Below are 27,240 nucleotides of genomic sequence, written 5' to 3'. Positions count from 1 at the left end.
TAACACTTTTCATCTGTAGTGATTCCTCCCTCGCACTCTCTAATGTCTTCCCTTTTCCCTCTCCTAACTCTTTGCCCTAAATATATACAAGGCATGTAGGACCTAGGACACTCCATTGAACAGTTGGATTCGGAATAGATCGTGAAGTACAATAAGAAAATACATCTTAGAGTCACTAGAAAAACGACCAATAATGAATTCGAATGGATTGAGACCAATAAATAGGTTGATCAGATTCGAAGTGCAAGGTTGGTCGCCCTGAAATCACCTGTCACTTGAAGAAAATTATTTTAAACGTTCCTTATGTCTGTTTGTCCCTTTTCTGAGTTTGAATAAAGATAACCTCATTTATAGAAACATATAAACATTAAACAATGACAAAAACCCTTCATAACATGACAATGTTACTTTATCTACTGCTCAACCGATTGCATCTATATCATAATTTTCTCATAGAAAGCTTTCCACCTTCACTAGGGAACCTTTCACCTCTCACTGATCTTCTTCTACATTCCAACCATTTGGAGGGTAGCATCCCGGATGAACTTGCCCAAATTCAGAGCTTGGTATCAATTGCCCTTTCTGAGAATGAACTATCCGGTACCATTCCTTCCTCTCTTTATAATATCTCGTCTCTGGAGAGAATTAGCATGGCAAGTAACCAACTATATGGGAGCATTCCATCTCACATAGGAATCTCTCTCCCTAAACTCCAATTTCTGCTTCTAGGGGCCAACCAATTTACATGACACTTTCCAATCTCATTATCCAATGCTTCTTGGCTTCAATGTCTTGGATTAGATGACAACCACTTTAGCGGGCCGGTGCCGGAAGATCTTGGTGGCCTACAAGATCTGACCACGATCAATTTATGGGGTAATCAGTTTGGAACTGGAAAAGCCGATGAGTTGAGTTTTATCACTTCTTTGACTAATTGTAGTAATCTAGAGAGAGTGGATCTAAGCATGAATCATTTTGGAGGCATATTACCCAGCTCAATAGCCAATCTCTCGACTCACCTGACTTGGCTACAATTAGGAGCTAGCCAAATTGTTGGAAGCATCCCTAGTCACATTGGAAATCTCGTTAACTTACAGTACTTGGGTGTATACAAAAGCTTGATCACGGGTACTATTCCAACTTCAATATGGAAGTTGTGGAGCTTGCAAAGAATGATCATGGAGGGAAATATGCTGTCAGGACAAATCCCATCTTCCATCGGTAATATTACCCAATTAAACCTGCTCACGTTAGATGAAAACAACCTGACAGGAAGCATACCTTCAGCCCTTGGAAACTGTAAGAAACTGGAAACATTGAATCTTTCTAAAAATAACCTTCGTGGTGCCATACCGAGACAAGTCATCGTCCTTTCTTCCTTATCCGTCCTACTTGACTTGTCTCACAATTCACTGACCGGCACCCTTGCACTAGATGTTGGTAACTTAATACATCTAGCGTTTTTGTACGTTTCCACGAAAATTGTCCGGTGAAATTCCAAGTACTCTTGGTAATTGTGAGAGCTTAATAGAACTTAATATTGAGGTCAACTCGTTTCAAGGGTCCATTCCTCCTTTGAGTGGTTTGAAAGCAATTCAAAAACTTGGTCTTTCATACAATAACTTCTCTGGGAGGATTCCAAAATATCTAGAGTTGCATCTTTTGACGTATCAAAACTTGTCATTCAATACTTTACAGGGTGATGTACCAAAACCGGGGGTTTTTAGAAATACAAGTGCTATTTCAGTCATTGGAAATGACAAACTTTGTGGAGGTATCCCAGAATTAAAGTTGGATCCATGCCCCATCCTAGATAGTGAGAAGGAAAGAAAATCACATGTTTCTAAAGTGATAATCCCAGTAGCAAGTGTGGCTTTATGCTTGATTTTCTTTTTGTGTGCCAGTGTGGCTCTATATTGGTTAAGAAAGTCAAGAAAGAAACTATCTCCCACAACTTCTATAGAGGGTCAACATTTAAAGGTTTCCTACGCGGAGCTCTTTAAAGCAACAAATGGGTTCAGTTCATCAAATTTGATAGGTGTCGGTAGTTATGGAACAGTGTATAAAGGAATTGTTGGGCATGAAGAAACTATTGTTGCCGTGAAGGTTTTCAATCTTCAATTATGTGGAGCCTCGAAGAGTTTCATGGCCTAGTCTAAAGCACTAAGAAACATTCGCCATCGAAGTCTTGTGATCTTGTTCAAGTATAAAATTTGCAGGTGATGATTTCAAAGCTCTCGTCTTTGAGTACATGCCAAATGGGAGTCTTGAGAAGTGGTTGCATCCAAAGGTAGATGACCAACATCAATTGAGGATTTTGAATTTCATTGAGAGACTAAACATATCAATTGGTGTGGCTTCTGCATTGGATTATCTTCACCATCAAGGTCATACTCCAATCATTCACTGTGATTTGAAGCCAAGCAACATTCTTCTTGATGAAGACATGAATGGCCATGTGGGTGACTTTGGGATAGCGAGGTTTGATTCAAAAATCATTCGCAACTCCTCTGAAGATCAAGGCAGCACGATTGGTCTAAAGGGAACTGTTGGGTACATTGCTCCAGGTAACAATTTATTTAGTTTCTTCAACCCTCTAATTTTAAGATGAATTTCATGAAATAAGGACAATGATAAGTTTTTTTAAAAAAATGACATGCCTAAAATGTTTAATTTTGTCAAAATTGTTCAATTATAGTAAATTTTACTTCACTTTCATAACTCCTTAACCCTACTCATTGATTGGAAGTATGAATGATCATTTATTTCACTGAGCCAAATCATTCTTCTTGATTCGATAGTTTATGCATGATTTTGCATTATTTGCATTTTGCCATTAAAAAATACATTATTTGCTTTTCTCAAAACTCAAATCCTTTCAATGCTTCTAAGAGAAAAGTATTCCCTTTTTTGTTTCTCAAAACAAAGCCTTCTATATTCTCAGATTTTGAGACTGATTAATGAAGAGCAAACTTTTCAAGAATAAACTTGTTTTCATATTTGTATTTTTGTCTCCAATTAGTATGGTTAGCTCGTACTATTGTAGGCTACTTCCCCTAATAGTGTTGTATGCATTGAGGTAGTTGTTGCATCTCAAGCATCTTGTGTATTAGGCCTTCTATACATGTCATGACTCTTACGGGAAACACTCATGTAAAATATTGTTCTGCAAATGTTAGAGGTTGGATTTGAGAAAAATCAGGCAATTATTTATTTTTTAAAATTATAAGAGAATTACAAATATTATTATTACAATAAATTTGGAAAAAATAAAATAGAAAATAGAAAATTTTCAAAAAAACACCCTCGACTAAAGTTTATAAAAAAAACAGGACAATGAGAAATTCGCACCCCTGTAGGATAATTCGCAACCCTTCAACGTGAATTGACGTTAAAAAGCGTTAAAGTCTGCAACAAACCCTTCTTAGCGTTAAAGTCTGCCACAACTATGCCGAATTATGCATAATGCTTACACACGACAAATCAAGTCAAGGAAGCGAGGACTAGTGGCTCTTGTGGATAAGAGGAGATGTATGGACATTTCCTTTTGGAATAAGTGTCATTTGTCATTTTAGAGTAGGAATTGGTATCCACACCCACAAATTTACATAACAACATTCATGTCAAGTTCTCATTTGCATGTGAGTTTGTCTTATTTTGAGATATTTTTCTTCATAATGCCCGATTCATATTGAAGATAAGAATTTCATTGTCGGGAATAGCCTAACTCTCATAGTCTTCGTGACCCACAATGGGAAAAATCTCACATGGCAGTAATTGTATCTATTAATTTTGCTAAGCACGATATTGAGTAATGGTTACACAGAGCCAAGACAGCAGCTCCTGCCATGGCTCATACGGCAACTCAAGTCAAGAAAGATGCTAGGACTTCCATAGACCAAGACAGCAGCTCCTGCCATGGCTCATACGGCAACTCAAGTCAAGAAAGATGCTAGGACTTAATTAGTGGCTCTTGTGTCGAAGTGATGAGAGGAAATGCATCTACACATTTCTCTATATATATATGAAATAACATGTATTTGCTCGGTGACACCAGAAGATCTCTCGCCCAAATGGAACTACCCGGTATGACTCTTTCTGTCTTTTGGTTTTTTATTCTCTTTGCAAATCTTGTCTTTTGCACCTCCTTACTAGGAAATGAAACTGATCGAATGGGTTTGCTTGCCTTCAAGAATGCGATAAGTAGTGATCCTCTTGGAGCTTTCAGCTCATGGAACCATTCTCTTCATTTTTGCAAATGGAAAGGAGTCACTTGCGGTCGTCACCATCAAAGGGTCACCGTTTTGGACCTTAGTGGGCAAAAATTGGTGGGTTCTATATCTCCCTACATATCCAACCTCACTTTCCTTAGAGAAATCAGCCTCCAAGACAACAGCTTCAACGGCCAAATATCCCAAGAAATTGGCCGTTTATTCAGATTGAGATTGCTTAGTATGAGTGACAATTCCTTTGGCGGGGAAATTCCAGCCAATCTCAGCCGCTGTATGAAACTCCAAGCTATTGGTTTGGGGAACAACAACCTGACAGGAAAAATTCCTTTCGAGCTTGGCACTCTCAAGAATCTCAAGGAATTGGATCTAGGTCCTAATTTTCTCATAGGAGGCATTCCACCTTCACTAGGGAACCTTTCATCTCTCACTGATCTTCTTCTATATTCCAACCCTTTGGAGGGAAGCATCCCGGGTGAACTCGCCCAAATTCAGAGCCTGGTATCAATTGCCCTTTCTGATAATAAACTATCCGGTACCATTCCTTCCTCTCTTTATAATATCTCGTCCATAGAGAGAATTGCCATGGCAAAGAACCAACTATATGGGAGCCTTCCATTCGACATAGGAATTTCTCTCCCTAAACTCCAATTTCTGCTTCTAGGGGCGAACCAATTTACAGGACACTTTCCAATCTCATTATCCAATGCTTCTTGGCTTCAATGTCTCGGATTAGATGACAACCACTTTAGCGGGCCGGTGCCGGAAGATCTTGGTGGCCTACAAGATCTGACCACGATCAATTTATGGGGTAATCAGTTTGGAACTGGAAAAGCTGATGACTTGAGTTTTATCACTTCTTTGACTAATTGTAGTAATCTAGAGAGAGTGGATCTAAGCATGAATCATTTTGGAGGCATATTACCCAGCTCAATAGCCAATCTCTCGACTCACCTGACTTGGCTACAATTAGGAGCTAGCCAAATTGTTGGAAGCATCCCTAGTCACATCGGAAATCTCGTTAACTTACAGTACTTGGGTGTATACAACAGCTTGATCACGGGTACTATTCCAACTTCAATAGGGAAGTTGCGGAGCTTGCAAAGAATGATCATGGAGGGAAATATGCTGTCAGGACAAATCCCATCTTTCATCGGTAATATTACCCAATTAAACCTGCTCGCGTTAGCTGAAAACAACCTGACAGGAAGCATACCTTCAGCCCTTGGAAACTGTAAGAAACTGGAAAAATTGAATCTTTCTAAAAATAACCTTCGTGGTTCCATACCGAGACAAGTCATCGGCCTTTCTTCCCTAACAATAGCACTTGACTTGTCTCATAATTCGTTGACCGGCTCCCTCGGACTAGATGTGGGTAACTTGATACATCTAGCAATTTTGGACGTTTCAAGTAACAAATTATCTGGTGAAATTCCAAGTACCCTTGGTAAATGTGAGAGCTTATTAGAACTTTATATGGACGTCAACTCCTTTCAAAGGACCATTCCTTCTTCTTTGAGTGGTTTAAAAGCAATTCAATCCCTTGGTCTTTCATACAACAACTTCTCCGGGAGAATTCCGAAATTTCTAGAGGAGTTGCAGCTTTTGACGTATCTAAACTTGTCATTCAATAATTTACAGGGTGAAGTACCTAAACAAGGGGTTTTTAAAAATAAGAGTGCTATCTCAGTCATTGGCAATGACAATCTCTGTGGTGGTATCCCGGAATTAATGTTGGTTCCATGCCCCATCCTGGATAATGCTAAGAAAAGAAAATCACTTGTTTCTAAAGTGATCGTTCCAGTAGCAAGTGCGGCTTTATGTTTGATTTTCTTTTTTTGTGCCAGTGCGGCTCTTTACTGGTTAAGAAAGTCAAGGAGGAAACCATCCCCCACAACTTCTATAGAGGGTCAACATTTAAATGTTTCCTACATGGAGCTCTTTAAAGCAACAAGTGGGTTCATTTCGGAAAATTTGATAGGTGTCGGAAGTTACGGGACAGTGTATAAGGGAATTCTTGGAGGTGAAGAAAATATTGTTGCCGTGAAGGTTCTCAACCTTCAATTACGTGGAGCCTCGAAAAGTTTCATGGCTGAGTGCAGAGCACTGAGAAACATTCGTCATCGAAATCTTGTTAAGATCATAACTTGTTGTTCAAGTATGGATTTTGGAGGTAATGATTTCAAAGCTCTTGTCTTTGAGTACATGCCCAATGGGAGTCTAGAGAAGTGGTTGCATCCAAAACTAGATAAGCAATATCAATTGAGGATTTTGAATTTCAATGAGAGGCTAAACATAGCAATTGATGTTGCTTCTGTGCTGGATTATCTTCACCATCATTGCCATACTCCCATTGCTCATTGTGATCTAAAGCCAAGCAACATTCTTCTTGATGAACACATGAATGCCCAGGTGTGTGATTTTGGGTTAGCCCAGCTCTATTCAAGAATCACTTCTAAGTCCTCTGAAGAGCAAAGCAGCACAATTGGGTTAAAGGGAACTATTGGGTACATCGCTCCAGGTAATAGTTTTATTTTTTTATTCATTCTTTTATTTTAAGATGAGTTCCATGGAATATTTGGTAGTTTAAAATGGCTAATATTGTACAAAAAGCCTAAATTAACAACTTTCAGCAAAATAAATTAGTAGTTAAAGTTATTTGTATATTCAAAAAAGGGAAATGATATCACCACTACTGTATTTTGATGATTGCACTCCTCACATAGGATGATCCAAACCGTCCATTAGATGGGCCACAACCTAAATAGATTGTGCCCCAAAAATCATTTCCATAGGTTGATCCTAACCCTCCGATCTATAGAGGGTTATGATCAACCCTCTAATATCCAGTCCGTCTATAGATCAAAGGGTTAGGATCAACCTATGGAAATGATATTTGGGACACATCTAATGGATGGTTTGGGTCATCCTATGGTGCGGGCCATACTGTACTTTTTAATTTTCATCTTGTACTAAAAAAAACACAAAGATATGCGTATGAAGACCAGAAAGTCACCTTAAAATAGGAAACCCTTTTGGTATATGTAACACTACGATTTATATATGCAAGTCACGACATCAGTTAACATGCATGATAGGATTTGTGGAAAATCTTGCTAGTTAATTATTTCAAAAATGAAGTAAATATCAAGTATTATACAAAAAATGAAAATTGTAAAGTGTCATCTTTTACCTTAATTATGTTACAATAATTCGTTATCGGACTAAGGCTATGTGGATCTTGTGTATGCAATATTGACATACATGATTCGTTGTAGGATATAAAATAAACCATTATAATTTATCTTGACAGACAACGGCTACCGCTTGACCATCTTTAATAATAAACAAGAATATTTCTATGCGAGCATGTTTTAATAATGGGAAGAAGTCACCTTGTTGTATATTCATTGATTGACGGCTAGATTCTATTCAGTATTTGTTTTTGCCTCTTAATATTGCTAAGAAAATAGAAATTTATTTTTAGTTGTGTAAAATGCGTAGAAATATTCATAGAAGTTTTTAATTTTGGTGATTTTAGAAACTAAACATAATTTTGCTAAATTATTGCAAATTAAATGCATCCTAAGGTATTTTTGTTAATTTTTCCTAGGAAAATTAAAATGAGGGTTTTAATTAACTTTTGTATTGCTTTTGCCTGTGGAAGCAACGTCGTGGCTTCTACTAGCAAAAGCACATTGAGAAATTTTACTTCCATTGATGAGTCTATAGGTTTATATAAAAAATAAATAAAGTTGAATCAAATCGGATAATAACACGGATTTGAAGTGCTGCAATTTATGGGTAGCAATACAGACCCAATTTGTATTAAATTTTACTTCAGTCATGGATTGTAGGTCATCTACTAATTCATCAGAAATAAATTGAATCATTTATTTCATTAAGCTAAAATTTTCCCTTCTTGCTTCTGAAAACCATGTCTCCTATTTACTTTCTAAATGGTATAAAGCTTCCATTATCATAGCAAGAGTATATGTGAAATTGCAGAATATGGGAGAGGTGGCCATGTATCCACATCCGGAGACGTGTATAGCTATGGGATTCTTCTATTGGAGTTATTCACTGGAAAGTGCCCTACAGATGATGTGTTTAGGGATGGCCTAAGCCTTCACAAATTTGCTGAGATGGCTTTTCCTGATCGAACGATGGAGATTCTAGATCCATTACTACAATTAGAAGTTGAGGAAGAAAGAGGTGCCAACGATGGCAGGAGTCACAAAGATAAGATGCAGCGGTTACGAGCATGCTTGGTGTCTTTGGTGAGGATTGGAATTGCGTGTTCTAAAGAATTGCTGAGAGAACGAATGCAGATGGGAGATGTTTCCAAGGAAATGTATGCGATTAGAGAGAGATTTCGAGCAGTTGGGATCCATGGAGAGGAACAAAATAGGGCCTTATTAAATGGTAAAGGTCCATCTTACCTCTCCAATTACTGAGGATGAATATGCTTTTCACTATAGCTAGGAAACCTTTATGCGAATGAAAGCTTTTCTGCATGTCCAAGAAATAATAATTATCATTTCAATTAAACGTTTCTGTTGTATACTTATAATCTAGTGCAAGATTATGTGTTTTGTGGGTAGTAGTACAATTCGTAGCAATTGCCTTTTCAATAATATTCTAGTTTTCTCATATTTGTATCTTTTCCTTCTATTTTATATGCCAAGTTCATTCTGGTGTAGGATCCTTCCCTTAGTATTGGCCCTTCATTTTGCACCTTGTGCACTAGGCCTCCTTCTATACGGCTTGCCTCCTATGTGGTACATTCCTGTAGAAAATGGTTATGAATATTGTTACAAAGTTTGGATTCGAGATTAATCTTGAAACTCTTAAAAATCAAGAAAATTTAAAATAATATTAAAAAATACAAAATAAAAAATGGAAAAAAATACTAGCAAAATTTCCGTAAAGCTTACATAAAGTACTTTCTAAAAATCACTTATTTTTTGTAGTTATTAAAATTACTTAATCTTGCCTAAATATTTTTTTCTTCCAATTTTTTACCTTTCTGAAGCATGGACTGTTGCTGTAAATGTTATGATATTTTGTTTGTCAAGAGTACATTATATCTGATGAGCAAGAGTAAGTATAGAGAGGCAATTTGTTTATATTAGGATTGGTAAAAGCATGGAGAAAGTCAATTTTTATCTATCTTAAGTACCTAACTAACCAAACTACCTCTCATCTAATCCTTGATGATCTGATGGTAAAGATCACTCTCTAACATCGTTGACACACACCATAAATGCGAGACTTTGTGGTGATAAGTTTTTGATTTTCTGTTTGACAACCACTAGATTGCATTTTGGCTTTGGCCCATTCTTTATCTGATGATTTCATCAATGGATTACACAGCCCAAACAATGTTGTACCAAAGCCAAAGAATGTAAGTAGCAGTGGTCAACTAGAACTATAGACATGATCACCTTAGTGTTACATTTAAGTTGGTCTGGACAATGTAGTGCCAAGCTCGAAAGGAATTTTTCCTGTCAGATTGTTGTTCCCCAAACAATTAGCTCGGAGTTTCATACAGCGGCTGAGATTGGCTGGAATTTCCCCGCCAAGGGAATTGTCACTCATACTAAGAAATCTCAATCTGAATAAACGGCCAATTTCTTGGGATATTTGGCCGTTGAAGCTGTTGTCTTGGAGGCTGATTTCTCTAAGGAAAGTGAGGTTGGATATGTAGGGAGATATAGAACCCACCAATTTTTGCCCACTAAGGTCCAAAACGGTGACCCTTTGATGGTGACGACCGCAAGTGACTCCTTTCCATTTGCAAAAATGAAGAGAATGGTTCCATGAGCTGAAACCTCCAAGAGGATCACTACTTATCGCATGCTTGAAGGCAAGCAAAGCCATTCGATCAGTTTCATTTGCTAGTAAGGAGGTGCAAAAGACAAGATTTGCAAAGAGAATAAAAGACACAATTCGTCATACCTGGTAGCTCTCTTCTAGTGTCACCGAGCAAATACATGTTATTTCATATATATAGAGAAATGTAGATGCATTTCCTCCTTACCACTTCGACACAAGAGCCACTAATTAAGTCCTAGCTTCTTTCTTGACTTGAGTTGCCGTGTGAGCCATGGCAGGAGCTGCTGTCTTGGTCTATGTAAATATGGAATTTTGGCTCTGTGTAACCATTATTCAATATCGTGGTTAGCAAAATTAATAGATACAATTACTGCCATGTGAGATTTTTCCCATTGTGGGTCACGAAGACTATGAGAGCTAGGCTATTCCCGACAATGAAATTTTTGTCTTCAATATGAACCGAGCATTATGAAGAAAAATATATCAAAATAAGACAAACTTACATGCAAATGAGAACTTGACATGAATGTTATAAGTAAATTTGTGGGTGTGGATACCGTGAAATTATATGGTGTAAGGGCTTACAACAATAAGGCCTTTGTACGGTGGAAGTACCATCCTTGATATCTAATCCAACAGCAGCTCCTAAAAAAGTGAGCTGCTGTTCGATCAAATATCAAGGGCGGTACCCCTACCATATTGTAGTAAGCCCTTACACCATTTAAAATCTCGTGGATACCAATTCCTACTCTAAAAGGACAAATAACACTTATTCCAAAGGAAATGTCCATACATCTCTTCTTATCCCTTCCACACAAGAGCCACTAGTCCTCGCTTCCTTGACTTGATTTCTCGTGTGTAAGCATTATGCATAATTCGGCATAGTTAATAGTGTTGGAATTAATTCAAACGGTGACTAAACTTGTAGGGCCCACTCAAGCCACCCCAAGTTGATCTTATCTAAGAAAGCCAAGAGTCCTATTACTTATTTAACTCTATCTTTATTATTTATCCTTATCTAATGTCAGAGTTTGATTAGGAGTGTGAAAAGCAGAATCATATCACTGTTAGAGTTGTTGTTGGACATATTAGCCACAACTATATAAAGAGTAGTTCGAATGTTTTTTTATTGAGATGAATAAAAGCATGAACTTTGAGAAAAAGGAAACGCCTCCTCTATTCTTCTATTCTATCTTTGTTTTGTATTTTGTGCTTGTTGAAATCCAACAAATAGATCCCAAAACAATGATCTCATATTCAATAGTTAAGAACCCTAAATATTCAGATTTTTCCCCCCTATGAAAGCCACACTCAACAACGAAATTCACATATTCAAGAACACTGTTACAATAATGTCTTTTTTAAACAGAAAAATTATATAATCTATTATAATATAGCATGATAGGGGCTTCACTGTTCACGCCCACGTGGACAGTCCCCCATCCTGCATTCGATCTACGTGGCAACCTCCTTCAAACAAAAGACGGAAGAAAGTATTGGTTTCCCAAATTAGTTTCTGCTTTGTTTCATATCTCTCTCCCTCTCTAACCGGACGAGATTTCCTCACTTAAGCGTCATGAAAAACAAATTTCCAGCCACACAAATCGTTGTAAGAAGATGAAACCACATTATTGAAATCTGTTCTTTTTACATGATTGAAATCTTGAGTGGGCTATTATGTGAAACCACATTGATAAAACGGATAAAAGCCGTTCGATCAATGGGCTTTATTTGTAATAGTATGCCAATATGTTCCATTGACCAACAAACATAGTGTACATTTGGTTTATTAAATTTACTCATCAATGTTGGGTCCCTTATCTGGTGAAGATTGGAGAGGGTCAAACTTCTTTTGGTGGGCATGGTACAAATCACACCAATCTAAGAGATCAGAACCCTTCAATCAATATATCAATGTGCTACGATGTACTGTTTTTACACCATGGACATTTGAGAGGCCCACTTGATGAACAATTTCCAGTCACTAAGGGTGGGCCCTATAAACGTCAAGATTTTGGGATGCTCTACTATCCCCATTAAATAGTAAACTCCCGTTAATACTTTTCCATTTATTTACACCATGGACATTTGGGGGCCTACTTGATGAACAATTACAGCCACTAAGGGTGGGCCCTATGAACTTCAAGAATTTAGGATGCTCTTATCTCCCCATTTAATAGTATACTCCCATTAATACTTTCACATTTATTCTAAATAGGGGTGCAACTTGGATCGGGCTCAACCTGAACTCGACAGGTTCAACCCGATTTTTGGTCGGGTCGGGATGGCATTTCCTTGGGTTAGGGTTTGGAAAAGCCAACCCGATTTAATTTTGGATTGGGTTAGGGTTGAGGCTTGGCAACCCAATCTGCCCGAACCGAACCAGACCTCCGTCCTCTAATTTTATCTAGGTTTTCTTTCGGTTATTGTATTTTTTTTGTTTGGCCGAAGGTCAACCCGAACCAACACGACCAGATTTTCGGGTTAGATGGGTTGGGCTAGGGTTGAATGATTTAGAGGTGGGTTGGGTTAGGGTTGACCATCCTCAACCTGAGGCTCGGGTTGGGTTGAGTTGGGTTAGGGTTGAGGGAATGCTATCTTGGTTTAGACTAGGGTTGGCCTCAACCCGATCCAAACCGGGCCTTGCGATTGTTATGAACCGTAGGTCTAATATCTTTGCATTTATTTATTGTACCGCTTAACAGTGTACACTAGCAACAGTCCCCATTTCCTCCTAATCTCGATACATTACTCTATAGAACATATTTAGATGATAAAAATATATTTTGTTCTTTATCGTTCTCTTGCATGACCTTACCATAACCTTATGGAATTGTAAAACACATACCATTGCTTCAGCCATTTATTTTGTTCTTTAATTAATTTTAAAAATTTTCCCCGATCTTAAATAGAATATCTTCCAAGATCCCACTAGTATATATGTAAAACAGAATCCTGAACGACGTGGGTGCGCCACGTGGCAGCCCTTCTATACCCCGTTTCCTTCCTTCATAAGGATTCTCGAATATAAATCTTTTATTTCAAGCTATACCCTGTTTCCTTTCCTCAAAGGATTCTCGAATAGAAATCTTCTATATCCAGAATAGTGTTTTCCCAAATCGATCCTATTTATGGTACCATGAATTGATCTCGGATGGGAAAGCTTTAATTTTAGGATTTCGTGAAGATAACTATGGTTTTAAGCATACTTTTGATCTATCCATTTAGTATTTGCCACGTGTAAATTTCTCTAAGAATAATGATAGGGGGACTGATAGAGCACACTCTAAAATTAGTATACGCCACGTGTGATTGAAATAATCGGCTGAACTTAGCCCAAGCTACCACTTTTGTTAGTTTTTTATATAAAGAAAGGATAAATCTTTCCCATAATTCATGCCTAATTTCTCTCTACTGACCAGGTTTCTGTCCTCAATATAAGTCTTCTTCCCTGTACTTTCTATTATTTACTCTCTCTCTCCAATATATGCCATATTCCCTGCATTAACACGTTAAATTGTGAGTGCTTGCTGATCAATTTCAGAGCTCTACTGAGTCCAAACCAAAAGCCCCCGACAATGTAAACTATACGGCCCTCTTTGGATTGTTGTAAAAGTATTTCTTACAGAATTTTTTTTTGTGATGAGATTGTTGTATTCCCACATCATAGAGGAAACTGATATGATTATTGCAGGGTTATTGTTATAAACTTAAGGTATTTGTGAATAAAGCCTGAATTGGTCATTCTAAGTTTCTCTTTTTCGTATGTAATCGAACATGGAAAAGCAGGAAATTCCCATAAAATTCCTACAACCCAAATAGGGCATGTTAAGGTCATTATTGCTAGGTAGATCGTTAGCATGTACGACTATGATGTTTTGCTTTTTCCATGTGTATGTAGATTGTTCTGTTTGAATCAGTAGAATATATTGGCTAATTGCGAATATTTTTGGTTGGATCATCATTAATCAAATAGAAAACCAATTGATAGATTGGTCTGGTATAATGCATCACCCAACTCTACAATGCTATGGGTTATTCCAATGACCCGGTAGGACTTATTGCCTAAGTGAGAATTTTTGAATTGGATCACTATTCATCAAAGAGAAAACCAATTGCTAGATTCCAGTTGTATAAGGCATCGACCAACTCTCCAACTCTACAAGTTACGGCACATGTTGAAGGGCAGATACAATGGTTTTAATATTGAATTCGATTTCCACTGAATGTTTAAATTACAATGATTTGGATTTTGTATGTGTTCTTATGATAAAATAAGTTTTTTTTTCCTTTAAATGAATTTATCTTTTTGGTGATATCTATAGACAGATCCTTTTTCGAATGGTAAATGAATATTCTTCAAACTCACATTATACTAGAAATTGACATGAGTGGCTGTGTAGAATTATGACTATGTACTCATACCCAAAAGGTAATTCAAACAAGACAAACGAGAAAATGACATGTTGCCTGTGCGTAAACGTGTGGGGCAATCCCAACCCCTACGACGGGGGTGGGATTTTGGATTCGTTGAGAAGCCAAATCGATCACGGATTGAAGAGGAAGAAGAGCAAATTACAGCAGTGCTATTCTCACAGGAAAACGTGAGTTTTGGCAAAAGTTTTCATCTCTAAACTCAAGGTTTTGTACCCGAAAATTGGTATTGTTGGGGTTGTATACCGGATTATCTCCATCTTGTTGAAAAGACATTTTAATATTTTATGAGGGCAGATTAGCGATTTGTGTGGTAACTTTGTATCTCTTCAGTTACATTATTGGTCTCTCCATGTTTGCAATGCCTCAAAGTTTTGGTCAAAATATTATTACAGTTCCCAGAAGGCTCTCACAAGCCACTTAAAAAAGAAAGACAAGCTATCTAGATCCGCAAATAAGAATACATGCTTATGCTGATATCATTTCCCTTACTATATTTCTTCTTGACTTGGGTTTGTCATGTTATGTAATAAACTGTGGAATTCGGGCTTTCACCATATACACTTGCCATGGTCCCTTGCAAATCCCATATATATATATATATATATATATATATATATATATATATATATATATATATATATATATATATATATATATATATATATATATATATGCAGTAAGATGAAATCAAATTGGGAGAAAGAAATCATGTATCTGTTAGAAAAATTATGTGCAAATCTGTAATTTAGGATTCGAGAATACCTTATAACAAATTAACCTTACAAGTTGAAGACAGAGATCCATAATACTGTTTTCTACAATAATAATCTGTAAAGGAAAAAAGAAATCGTTAGATCACTTATCGAGTTGAGGCACGAAGAATCTTCGTTGTCCTTAAGGCAAATCTCGCCCCCATTATGACGAATCAACGGTGCATATGGGCGTCTCGGCGTATGCCTCCAGGATACAACAACTCTCGCTCCAGGGGTGTGCACTCACGCAGCCCGGATGCCTAAGAACTCGCTTATATTTGCCAATAGCCTTGAGCAGAAAACCAGAGAGAAAAACCAGAGAAGAAAAAGAGCAGAAGAAGAATCCGTCAAGGATTTCCTTTTGTTTTCTCTAAAACCGATTTATATAGAAAAGTAATCGACATGTTAGGGTGAAACGTCGCACTCTTTTAGTGCGTGAGAGACGTTTTTCAAACTGTCGCTAAACCACGATTAAGGAATCTCAAACGGTAAAAAAAGAGTTAAAACAAAATTAAATAAATTATTGACCGTTAAAAGGAAAAATAAATAAATAAAAAGAAAACCCTTAGGTCCACGCGCCGGGCCGGGCGGCGTGCGTGTGTGGTAAGATCAAAAGCCCACCGGACCCAAGTGGGCGATCCGTGCGCGTAGGATCCCCATGACCTCTTGCTTATTCACAAGGTTAAGAGAGTGAAAGTATATATATGGCCACTCTCATCCTCTCACACTTCCCATCTAGGACTAAAGTTTTCTCGTGACTTTAGTCTTTTTGGAGGGAAGCCCAAAAGCATACATATAAAGACTAAAAACACCCCATTATAAGTTTGAATTACAAAAAGACTTTTTTTACATAAAAAGTCAACAATCCCCCACTAATTCAAAATTACAAGAAATAAATAAATCATAAATGTAAATAGATTTGATCAAGGCAAGATGTGTTATACTTCAGTAGAGGTGTCTTTTGGACTTGAACATTTACTTAGTATAGGTATATCGAGTTTATCAAGTACTTGGTGAACATACGTCTTGAACCAAGCACTTTTAGTAATAAACTGAGACAACATACCACACACACAACACAGTAGACATAAGCAAGTTCATACGGTGTTGCACTTTTCGGCCATGTGCTATGTCCTGTTTTCATGAGCGCTCTAGAGAAATTAGCCCATTCTCATAGGAAGCGGCCACACTTCCACACTCATATAGGTGTATCTATCAGGAGTACCCTGTAACTACGCACCCCACTGACAATCAGCTAGTCAGCTATAGATAACATTAAGAGTCCTACAACTCATCCTCTTTTTGTTACAGGTTGCACCCACACTATAGGGATAGGCTTTGTGAACTTAATTCACATACAACTTGGTGCAAAACAGATCACTCAAATAACTTGTTTTTTCCATTGAACCTACTTCTTGGGATCTCCAGTCAGATAGGTTGGGTTCCTGTTATAGGTGATCTAAACAGTGGGCTTCAGCCCCATCCCCCTCGATGTGATCATGACTAAATTTTTATTTAGTCCTTTTGTAAGACAATCTGATATATTATCACTTGATCTTACATAATCAATGGTTATCACTCCATTTTTCAACAACTGTCTTATGGAGTTATGCCTCCAACGTATGTGTCGGGATTTACCATTATATACATTATTACCTGCTCTTCCAATAGCAGCTTGACAATCACAGTGGATTGTAATACCCGGTACTGGCTTATTCCAAAATGGAATATTAGTTAGAAGGTTTCTAAGCCATTCAGCTTCTTCACTTGCTTTCTCTAAAGCAATAAACTCAGACTCCATAGACGATCTGGCTATACACGTTTGCTTGGTTGATTTCCAAGAAACTGCTGCACTTCCTAGAGTGAAAACATATCCACTCCTTGATTTGGTCTCAAATCCAGATACCCAATTTGCATCGCTATACCCTTCTAGTAAAACAAGATATTTAGTGAAATGCAAACCATAGTCTATGGTTCCTTTAAGATATTTCAATACTCTAATTAGAGCTTCCCAGTGATCACTACTAGGATTTCTGGTATAGCTACTGAGTCTACCCACTGCATAGGCTATGTCTGGCCTAGTGCAGTTCATCAAATACATTAGACTCCCTACAACTCTAGAGTATTCAAGTGGATTTACTCCACTTCTTTTATTCTTACATAATCTTATACTAGAATCATATGGGGTTGCCACAAGTTTACAATCAAATTGATTAAACCTTCTAAGAATTTTTTCTACATAATGAGACTGAGATAGAATTATTTCTTCTGTGTTTCTATTAATTTTGATACCCAGGATTACATCTGTCTTTCCCAGATCTTTCATATCAAAATTATTTGATAAAAAAATTTTAGTGCCTTTAATTACACTAATGTCTGTTCCGATGATTAACATATCATCTACATACAGACAAACAATAACACCACTATCCCCACTAAATTTGCTGTATACACACTTATCTGATTCATTTTTTATGAATCCATTTGATAGCATCACACTATCAAACTTCTCATGCCATTGTTTTAGGGCTTGTTTCAAACCATATAGAGATTTTATAAGTTTACACACCTTTTGTTCCTCGCCTTGGATTACAAAGCCTTCAGGTTTATCCATATAGATCTCCTCATCTAATTCACCATTCAGAAATGCAGTTTTGACATCCATTTGATGGATTTCCAGGTTATAGATTGCAGCTATGGCAATTAAAATTCTTATTGTAGTTATTCTGATTACAGGTGAATAAGTGTCAAAGAAGTCTATTCCTTCTTTTTGCTTGAACCCTTTAGCTACTAATCTAGCTTTATATTTATCTATAGTTCCATCAGTTTTTAATTTCTTCCTAAAGATCCACTTGCAACCAATAGGTTTGCAACCAGGAGACAGATCTGTCAAGATCCATGTTCCATTACTCAAAATGGAGTCTATTTCACTCTTGACAGCTTCTTTCCAGAATGAAGAATCTGGAAGGTACATTGCCTCTTTATATGTCTTTGGATCTTCTTTTAGAAGATAGGCAATGAACTCTGGACCAAAGTATTTCTCTACTCTTGCCCTTTTACTTCTTCTAGGCTCTACTGATTCTTCAGACACTAGATGGTCTTTATCTATAGATTCAAAGGGTCTTTTAATTATGTTCTCACTTCGACTAGTCTTATAAGGGAATAAGGTTTCAAAGAATTCAGCATCTCTGGATTCTATTATGGTGTTAGGTTGCATATCAACATGATCTGACCTATAAATCAAGAACCTATATGCACTACTGTTTTGTGCATATCCAATGAATGCACAATCAACAGTCTTAGGACCTAACTTAGTACTCTTAGGATCTGGAATCCTAACTTTAGCTAAGCACCCCCACACTTTAAGGTATTTAAAATGTGGTTTTCTATTCTTCCATAACTCGTAAGGAGTTTTGTCAGAATCTTTAAAAGATATCTTGTTCAAAATATAACAAGCAGAGAGAAGAGCCTCTCCCCATAAATTTTGAGGTAATCCTAAACTTCCTAACATATAATTTAACATGTTCATTAGAGTTCTGTTTTTACGTTCAGCAACTCCATTTTGCTGTGGAGAGTATGGTGCAGTAACTTGATGTATTATGCCTTGGTTTTCACAAAATTCACTAAAATCATTAGAAGTGTATTCACCACCTCTATCAGATCTTAAAATTTTGATCTTCTTTTCTAACTGATTTTCTACTTTAGTTTTATATGTAATGAATTTATCAAAAGATTCATCTTTATTTCTAATAAGATAAACAGTACAATATCTAGAGAAATCATCTATAAATGTAATAAAATACCTTTTACCTCCTCTAGTTAAAACATTGTTTAAGTCACATACATCACTGTGAATTAAATTTAATAGTTCTATTTTTATTTCTTCTACTTTGTGAAAAGGCTTCTTAGAGTACTTTGATTCCACACATACTTCACATTTCTCTACTATTTTATCACTTTTAGGAATTAAACCTATGGTCATCATTTTCTTTAAAGATGCATAGTTAACATGACCTAGTCTACCATGCCATAAACAAGAAGAATCAGTAATATAAGCAGAAGAAGATGAAGCTTTATTCATAATGTTCTCAGTTACATTCAGTTTGAATAAACCCTCACTAGAGTAACCCTTTCCCACAAATTCACCACTTTTAGTGATTACAAATTTATCAGCCTCAAAAACTAGTTTAAAACCTTTCTTGATCAGAAGTGACCCAGACACCAGATTCTTTCTTATATCTGGTTCATGAAGGACATCACAGAGCTTCAGAACTTTTTCAGATGTAAGCTTCAACAGCACTGTTCCTTTACCCGTCACAAGAGATGATGACGAGTTTCCCATGAAAAGTTGCTCTCCATCCCCTACAAGCTCGTAAGAAGAAAATACACTTCTGTCACTACAGATGTATCTAGTGGCACCAGTGTCCACCCACCAGTCATTCACGTCACTAACCAGGTTCACTTCAGACACTACGGCCGACAGGTATTGATCTTCAGCCACATTAGCCTAAGGCGCATTATTTCCTTAAGGGTTTTTCTTCTTATCATTTTTCCGACAGTTTTTAGCATAGTGACCTGCTTTCCCACACACAAAGCAGTTACCCTTCTTTTTCTTGAAATCCTTATTATTTTTCTTGAAATGACCTTTTCCTGATCCAAATGCAGGTTTAGAAAAAGTTTTCTTTCCAGATGAAGATTCAGTGAGATTTGCCTTAGAGTTAAACTCATAGGCCTTAGATTTCTGTTTTCTGAAACGATTTTCATCTTCAGTTCTAAGATAAACAAACAAGTCTTGAAGAGAAAAATTATTTCTGTCATATAATAATGTATCTTGGAATTTCTCCCATGAAGGTGGTAGTTTTTCAATAATTGCACCAATTTGTATCTGTTCTTCTATTTTGATCCCTCTAGCAAGAATGTCAGAAACAATCAACTGGATCTCATTCACTTGATCCATAATGGATTTTCCATCTACCATCTGAGGAAATATTTTTCAATTAGATGTTTCTTAGAACCCGCTGCTTCGACTAGGTATTTCTTTTCTAGAGTTTCCCATAATACTTTTGCAGACTCAATTCTAAAAAATACAACAAACAATTGATTACTGAGACAACTCAGTATATGACCTTTACAGAGATAGTTATCTCTTTTTCTTTTCTCAATGAGATGAGTTCTAGCAGGTTCTTCCTCATCAGGTAATGAGTCAGGATCATTCAAGATATAGTCTAGGTTTAGAAAAGTCAGAAAGAATCGCATTTTTTCCTGCCATCTACCGAAATCCGATCCGTCAAATTTCTCCGGTCTTTCGGTTTGGGAAGCCATGATGATTAATTTCCAATAATCGAAATCCCAAAAATTACAGATCACAGATCGTAGATTTGCCTTAAGATTGTTAGAAAAATGATGTGCAAATCTGTAATTTAGGATTCGAGAATACCTTATAACAAATTAACCTCACACGTTGAAGACAGAGATCAATAATACTATTTCTGCAATAATAATCTGTAAAGGAAAAAAGAAATCGTTAGATCACTTATCGAGTTGAGGCACGAAGAATCTTCGCTGTCCTTAAGGCAAATCTCGCCCCCACTACGACGAATCAACGGTGCAGATGGGCGTCTCGGCGTATGCCTCCAGGATACAACAACTCTCGCTCCAGGGGTGTGCACTCACGCAGCCCGGATGCCTAAGAACTCGCTTATATTTGCCAGTAGCCTTGAGCAGAAAACCAGAGAGAAAAACCAGAGAAGAGAAAGAGCAGAAGAAGAATCCGTCAAGGATTTCCTTCTGTTTTCTCTAAAACCGATTTATATAGAAAAGTAATCGACACGTTAGGGTGAAACGTCGCACTCTTTTAGTGCGTGAGAGACGTTTTCCAAACGGTCGCTAAACCACGATTAAGGAATCTTAAACGGTAAAAAAAGAGTTAAAACAAAATTAAATAAATTCTTGACCGTTAAAAGGAAAAATAAATAAATAAAAAGAAAAGCCTTAGGTCCACGTGCCGGGCCGGGCGGCGTGCGTGTGTGGTAAGATCAAAAGCCCACCGGACCCAAGTGGGCGATCCGTGCGCGTAGGATCCCCATGACCTTTTGCTTATTCACAAGGTTAAGAGAGTGAAAGTATATATATGGCCACTCTCATCCTCTCACACTTCGCATCTAGGACTAAAGTTTTCTCATGACTTTAGTCTTTTTTGGAGGGAAGCCCAAAAGCATACATATAAAGACTAAAAACACCCCATTGTAAGTTTGAATTACAAAAAGACTTTTTTCACATAAAAAGTCAACAGTATCCAACCCAAATGGAACTACCAGGTACGACTCTCTGTTTCTTTAGATCATTTATCCTCTAAGCAAATCTCATTTTTTGCATGTCCACCACCACTTCCTTACGAGGAAATGAAACTGATCGAATGGCTTTGCTTACTTTCAAGAATGGGATAAGAAGCGATCCTCTTAATGCCTTGATCTCATGGAACAATACTGTTCATTTTTGCATGTGGAATGGAGTCACTTGCAGTTACAAGCATCAAAGGGTCACGGTATTGGACCTTAGTGGGCAAAATTTGGTGGGTTCTATATCTCCCTCTATATTCAACCTAACCTTCCTTAGGGAAATGTACCTCCAAGAAAACAACTTCAATGGCCAAATTTCCCAACAAATTGGCTATTTATTTAGATTACGATATCTTAATATGAGCTTCAATTCCCTTGAAGGGGAAATTCCATCAAATCTCAGCCGTTGTATGGACATCCAAAAAATTGATGTAGGGAACAACATTCTGACGAGGAAAATCCCAGTCGAGCTTAGCACTCTCAAGAATCTTCAACAATTGTTTCTTGGATATAATTTTCTCAGAGGAAGTATTCCACCTTCTCTTGGGAACCTTACATCTCTCACCATTCTTTTCCTACGTTCCAATCACTTGGAGGGAACCATCCCTTATGACTTGGCCCGAATTCGGAGCTTGGAAATCATTTCTCTTTCTACAAATAATCTATCTGACACCTTCCCTTCCTCTCTTTATAATCTCTCGTCTCTCGTGGAACTTGCTGTGGTGGAAAACCAACTATCTGGTACCCTTCCAATTGACCTAGGAATCTCTCTCCCTAGAATCCAAATTTTTGTTTTAGGAGGAAACCAATTTACAGGCAACTTTCCAATCTCATTATCCAATGCTTCGCGGCTTCAAGCAGTTGAGTTAGCAGACAACCACTTTAGTGGGCTTGTGCCTGAAATTTTTGGAAGCCTAAAGGATCTGCGTAGCCTCGTGTTATCAGGTAACCAGTTTGGGATTGGAAAAGCTAATGACTTGAGTTTTATCACTTCAATGACCAACTGTAGTAATCTACAATCGTTGATGCTACAAGAAAATCGTTTTGGTGGCATAATTCCTAGCTCAATAGCCAAGCTCTCGACTCACCTGAGTTGGCTAGAACTAGGAAAAAGTCCAATTTTTGGAAGCATCCCTAGTGACATTGGAAATCTTGTTAACTTACAGGTACTGGGTATATATGAAACATTCATCATGGGTTTTATTCCAAGTTCAATTGGGAAGCTGCATAGCTTGCAAATATTGCACATTTCAGGAAATCGGTTGTCAGGGCAAATCCCACCCTCTGTTGGCAATATTACTCAATTGAACAAACTCTACTTACAAGGCAACAACCTGCAAGGAAGCATACCTTTAACTCTTGGAACCTATCAGAATCTTTTATTATTATCGCTTGCTGAAAATAAGCTTCATGGTACCATACCAAAACAAGTTATGGGACTTCCTTCTCTATCAATTGGACTTAATTTGTCTGGATTTTCTTTTACTGGCCCCCTCCCATTAGAAGTGGGTAACTTAAAACATCTAGCGATTTTGGATGTTTCTAAGAACAAATTGTCAGGTGAAATTCCAAGTACTCTTGGGAATTGTGAGAGCTTAATAGCACTTTATATGGACACCAACTCTTTTCAAGGGACCATTCCTCCTTTTTTCAGCAATTTTAAAGCTATTGAATTCCTTGGTCTTTCACAAAATAACTTCTCTGGGAGAATTCCAACATATCTAGAGAGGTTTCAGTTTTTGAAGCATCTAGACTTGTCTTTCAATAATTTGTAGGGTGAAGTACCAATACAAGGGGTCTTTAGAAATGCAAATGCTATTCCAGTCATTGGAAATGACAATCTTTGTGGAGGTATCCTAGAATTAAAATTGGATCCATGCCCCATTCTAGATAATGAGAAGAAAGGAAAATCACTCGTTTCTAAAGTGATCATCCCAGTAGCGAGTGTGGCTTTATGTTTGATTTTCATATTGGGTGCCAGTGCGGTTCTTTACTGGTTAAGAAAGTCAAGGATGAAGCCATCTTCCACAACTTCTATAGAGGGTCAGCATTTAAAGGTTTCCTACGCAGAGCTCTTTGAAGCAACAAATAGATTCAGTTCAGCGAATTTGATAGGCGTAGGAAGTTACGGAACAGTGTATAAGGGAATTCTTGGACGTGAAAAAAATATTGTTGCCGTGAAGGTTCTCAACCTTCAATTACACGGAGCCTCTCTGTTTGGTTGCCGGGTTTTTTTTGTTCCTGGGAGTTATGTGGGAGAAAAAAATACCCTGGGAGATAGGTGGGAAAAAAAAAGTCCTAGAAGTATCCTGGTAAAATAAAAATCCCATGTTTGGTTGACCGGTGGGAAAAAAAAAAAACCTTTGTTTGGTTGCTTGAACTGTTGGGTAGAAAAAAATTCTTCTCAAGCTTATTTTTGGTTCCTGAGTTTATTTTTGTTCCTGGGGTTATTTTGGGATGGGATGAAAAGGCAATCATTACAAAAGTGGGATTAAAAAATTCACCCCACAAGTAAACATTACAAGAGTGGGATTAAAATAAACCTAGTGCTAAAAGGCAACCAAACATGGGATGGGACCAAAATTTAACTAACTCTTCCTGGGACAAAAATTTAACTGGCAAGAGTTTTATAGCTGAGTGCAAAGCACTTAGAAACATTCGTCACCGAAATCTTGTCAAGATCTTAACTTCTTGCTCAAGTATGAATTTTGGAGGTGATGATTTCAAAGCTCTTGTCTTTGAGTACATGCCAAATGGGAGTCTAGAGAAGTGGTTGCATCCAAAAGTAGATGAGCAACATCAATTGAGGATTTTGAACTTCATTGAGAGACTAAACAAAGCAATTGATGTGGCTTCAGCCCTTGATTATCTTCACCATCATTGTCATACGCCAATCGCTCATTGTGATCTGAAGCCAAGCAACATTCTTCTTGATGAAGAAATGAATGGCCATGTGGGTGACTTTGGGTTAGCCAAGTTCCATTCAGGACTCATTCGTAACTCCTCTGAAGATCAAAGCAGCACGATTGGATTAAAGAGAACTATTGGGTACATTGCTCCATGTAACAATTTTGTTAGTTTCTTCAACCTTCTTATTTTCAAATGAATTTCATGAAAACGGGACAAACATAAATTTCTTTGAAAATGCTATGCCTAAAATGTTTTTGTCTAAATTTTCAATTATACTTATGTCTAATTCTTTCAATTTTACTAAATTTTACTTCAGTTCCTCGAGTCTTTAACCATCTACTCACTGATTTGAGGCAATGACACTCATTTATTTCATTGAGCCAAATTGATTATCTTTGGTCCATATATAGTTTATGCCTGCATATGCATTATAATACTCAAAATCTTTCAATGCTTTTATGGGAAAATTTTCCCCTTTTTGTTTCTCAAAACCAAATCTCCTATTTTATTTTAGTTTCTAAATAGTATCTAGCTTCCTTTCTCATAACAAAATTATAAGAGAAGTGTGAAATTTCAGAATATGGGATAGGTGGCCATGTGTCCATATCTGGAGACGTATACAGTTATGGGATTCTTTTATTGGAGTTATTCATTGGAAAGTGCCCCACAGATGACATGTTTAAGGATGGCATAACACTTCGCATATTTGTTGAGTTGGCTTTGCCTGAAAGAGCAATGGAGATTTTGGATCCGTTACTTCCATTAAAATATGAGGAAGAAAGAGGTGACAATTGCAGAGATAATGTACAACAATTACGAGAATGTTTGGTGTCTTTGTTGAGGATTGGAGTTGTATGTTCTGCAGAATTGCCAAGTGAACGAATGGAAATGAGAGATGTTGTAAAGGAAATGTATGCAGTCGAGACAGATTTCTTAGGCTTGGGTGGGCTTGATATCGATGGAGAGAGATGAAATATTTCCTTAGTGGTTGGTGAAAGTTCTCCTTATATCACCAATTACTGAGATATGATTTCTTGGTGTCTATCTATTCAAAGCTTCCTTTGTAAACTTGTAACTTAGTGTGAGACTACGTGTTTTCCGTATAATGTTGCAACTTGTAGCTGTCACATTTTTTTCTCATTGATGTATTTTCTCCTCTTATTAATACAATGGTATTCTCAGATCTTGAGACTGATGAATGAAAAGTAAGCCCTTCAAGAATTATCCATTTTCTCATGTTTGTATCTTTGCCTCCTATTAGTATGCGAAGTTCGTTCAATAGGCTCATTCCCCTAATAGTAAGCCTTCCTTGTGCATTGTGCTCGTTGTTGTATGTCAAGTTTCTTATGCATGTTAGGCCTCCTATACATGTCATTCCTACTACGGGAAACACCATACTAATATCTGACGACGCTATGCACAAGCGGAGTTAAATCCGAAATGCCCCTAGAGAATGGCAAGCCTTAGAGAATCAGTTTGATTACTGTTTCTGCAGTATAACAGTAGTTAGAGAAATAGCAATGAAAACAGTATGTAAAACGACTTTGGTGAGATAGAAAAGAGTGTAAAAATGCACTGGAACTTTCAAGAATTGCACCAGAAACGGGTAGATACGTTTCTATATTGAAATGGATGGGTTCTACCACTCGGTCCATCCAATTGACCGATCCAACTCGATTTAGATCCAATGGCTAGGATCAAATCTGGAAAAATTAAAAGCTCCAATCACTCCTCGCTACGATGAGGCAAAGTGCGCTTTAAAAGGCGCCACTAGCGCCTTACAGCCCACACTGCCCACGCCGCGTCCGCGTGTGCGAACGGTGCGTTGCACTGTCCTGCGGGTCCACCAATGGCTAACCCTTGTGTAATAAAGCAAGAGAAAGGAATGGGTAAAGGAATATATACCCATCTCCAACTTTTCTCCAAAGCATTGTGAGACTATCTTTTCAATGCACTTCTACACTCTTTCCAAAAGCAAAAGCAAAAAGCAAATTTTTCAAAGAAGAGTTTTTCTTTTTCCAATACAACTTTAAAAAAATATTTTTCAAAGAAAACTCTAGCAATCCCCCACCATTTTCAAAATCGAAGAAAGTTTTCTCATCAGGATTGAAATACTTATGCATAAATGAAGGTATCTCTCGATTTGAACCTTCACTTAGTGAAAACACATCAAAGTTAACCAGAATTGCATATTAGACATGTCTTTGAACTAGCAATTCTATTTGGTTAACCGAACACATCTCACACATAAGAATTCAACTCTTTAGGCAATTTCTAAAAGACCGACACATGTATGGCCTTGTATCTATATCTTGGTTTCATGAGCGCTCTAGAGACTAGCCAGGTCTCATAAGAAGCGGCACCACTCCCATACTCACATAGATAGACTTATTAAGAGTGCCCCTGTAACTATAACACTCCAACACTTTGTTATAAGTCTACTTAGAGCTCAAATGCTCAGCCTTTCAGTTTTATACATGGAAAAATTGCCAATGGGGGACATCAAAATACAACAATTGCCAAACGGGGACACACTTTTGAAAAATTGTTAAAGAGAGTTGATAACCCCTTTTTGAGAGTTTGATGACCCCATTTAGAGGGTTGTAACCCCTTTTTAGAGACTTAATAACCCCCACTACGTCCCTCTCTAACAATTTTTCAAAAGTGTGTCTCCCGTTGGCAATTCTCATATTTTGATGTCACCTATTGGCAATTTTTCCTTTATACATTACAGTA

The 27,240-nt window shown here is 37.3% G+C and overlaps 2 protein-coding genes and 1 pseudogene across 3 annotated transcripts; all 3 read left to right on the top strand.

Annotated features, from left to right (window-relative positions):
- The first annotated feature begins 374 nt into the window (after positions 1-374).
- LOC143880721 (putative LRR receptor-like serine/threonine-protein kinase At3g47570) lies at positions 375-25,678 on the top strand (annotated as a pseudogene). Its single transcript, XR_013251778.1, has 4 exons — positions 375-657; positions 802-1,361; positions 1,459-2,567; positions 25,094-25,678. The product of XR_013251778.1 is annotated as a putative LRR receptor-like serine/threonine-protein kinase At3g47570 (transcript).
- On the top strand, positions 4,095-8,802 carry LOC143882348 (putative receptor-like protein kinase At3g47110). Its single transcript, XM_077385900.1, has 2 exons — positions 4,095-6,750; positions 8,238-8,802. Exons 1-2 carry the CDS (start codon positions 4,173-4,175, stop codon positions 8,684-8,686), a joined length of 3,027 nt encoding a protein of 1,008 aa, XP_077242015.1. The 5' UTR covers positions 4,095-4,172; the 3' UTR covers positions 8,687-8,802.
- On the top strand, positions 21,604-24,700 carry LOC143881225 (uncharacterized). Its single transcript, XM_077384217.1, has 3 exons — positions 21,604-23,323; positions 23,576-23,777; positions 24,218-24,700. Exons 1-3 carry the CDS (start codon positions 21,630-21,632, stop codon positions 24,698-24,700), a joined length of 2,379 nt encoding a protein of 792 aa, XP_077240332.1. The 5' UTR covers positions 21,604-21,629.
- Positions 25,679-27,240: the final 1,562 nt, after the last annotated feature.

The sequence above is a fragment of the Tasmannia lanceolata genome, unplaced genomic scaffold (assembly GCF_043159265.1).
Source record: "Tasmannia lanceolata isolate RefF3 unplaced genomic scaffold, GAP_Taslan_0.1 ptg000007l, whole genome shotgun sequence".
NCBI lineage: Eukaryota > Viridiplantae > Streptophyta > Magnoliopsida > Canellales > Winteraceae > Tasmannia > Tasmannia lanceolata.
This window is presented reverse-complemented; position numbering and strand designations above follow the sequence as displayed.

Excerpts from the sequence above, each read along its gene's own strand:
- LOC143882348 (XM_077385900.1), top strand. The coding sequence starts at position 4,173 with ATGGGTTTGCTTGCCTTCAAGAATGCGATAAGTAGTGATCCTCTTGGA. Across the intron at positions 6,751-8,237 it reads TATTGGGTACATCGCTCCAG|AATATGGGAGAGGTGGCCAT; the intron begins GTAATAGTTTTA and ends GTGAAATTGCAG.
- LOC143881225 (XM_077384217.1), top strand. The coding sequence starts at position 21,630 with ATGTCCACCACCACTTCCTTACGAGGAAATGAAACTGATCGAATGGCT. Across the intron at positions 23,324-23,575 it reads ATTCCAACATATCTAGAGAG|TGCGGTTCTTTACTGGTTAA; the intron begins GTTTCAGTTTTT and ends ATTGGGTGCCAG. Across the intron at positions 23,778-24,217 it reads AAAATATTGTTGCCGTGAAG|AGTTTTATAGCTGAGTGCAA; the intron begins GTTCTCAACCTT and ends TTAACTGGCAAG.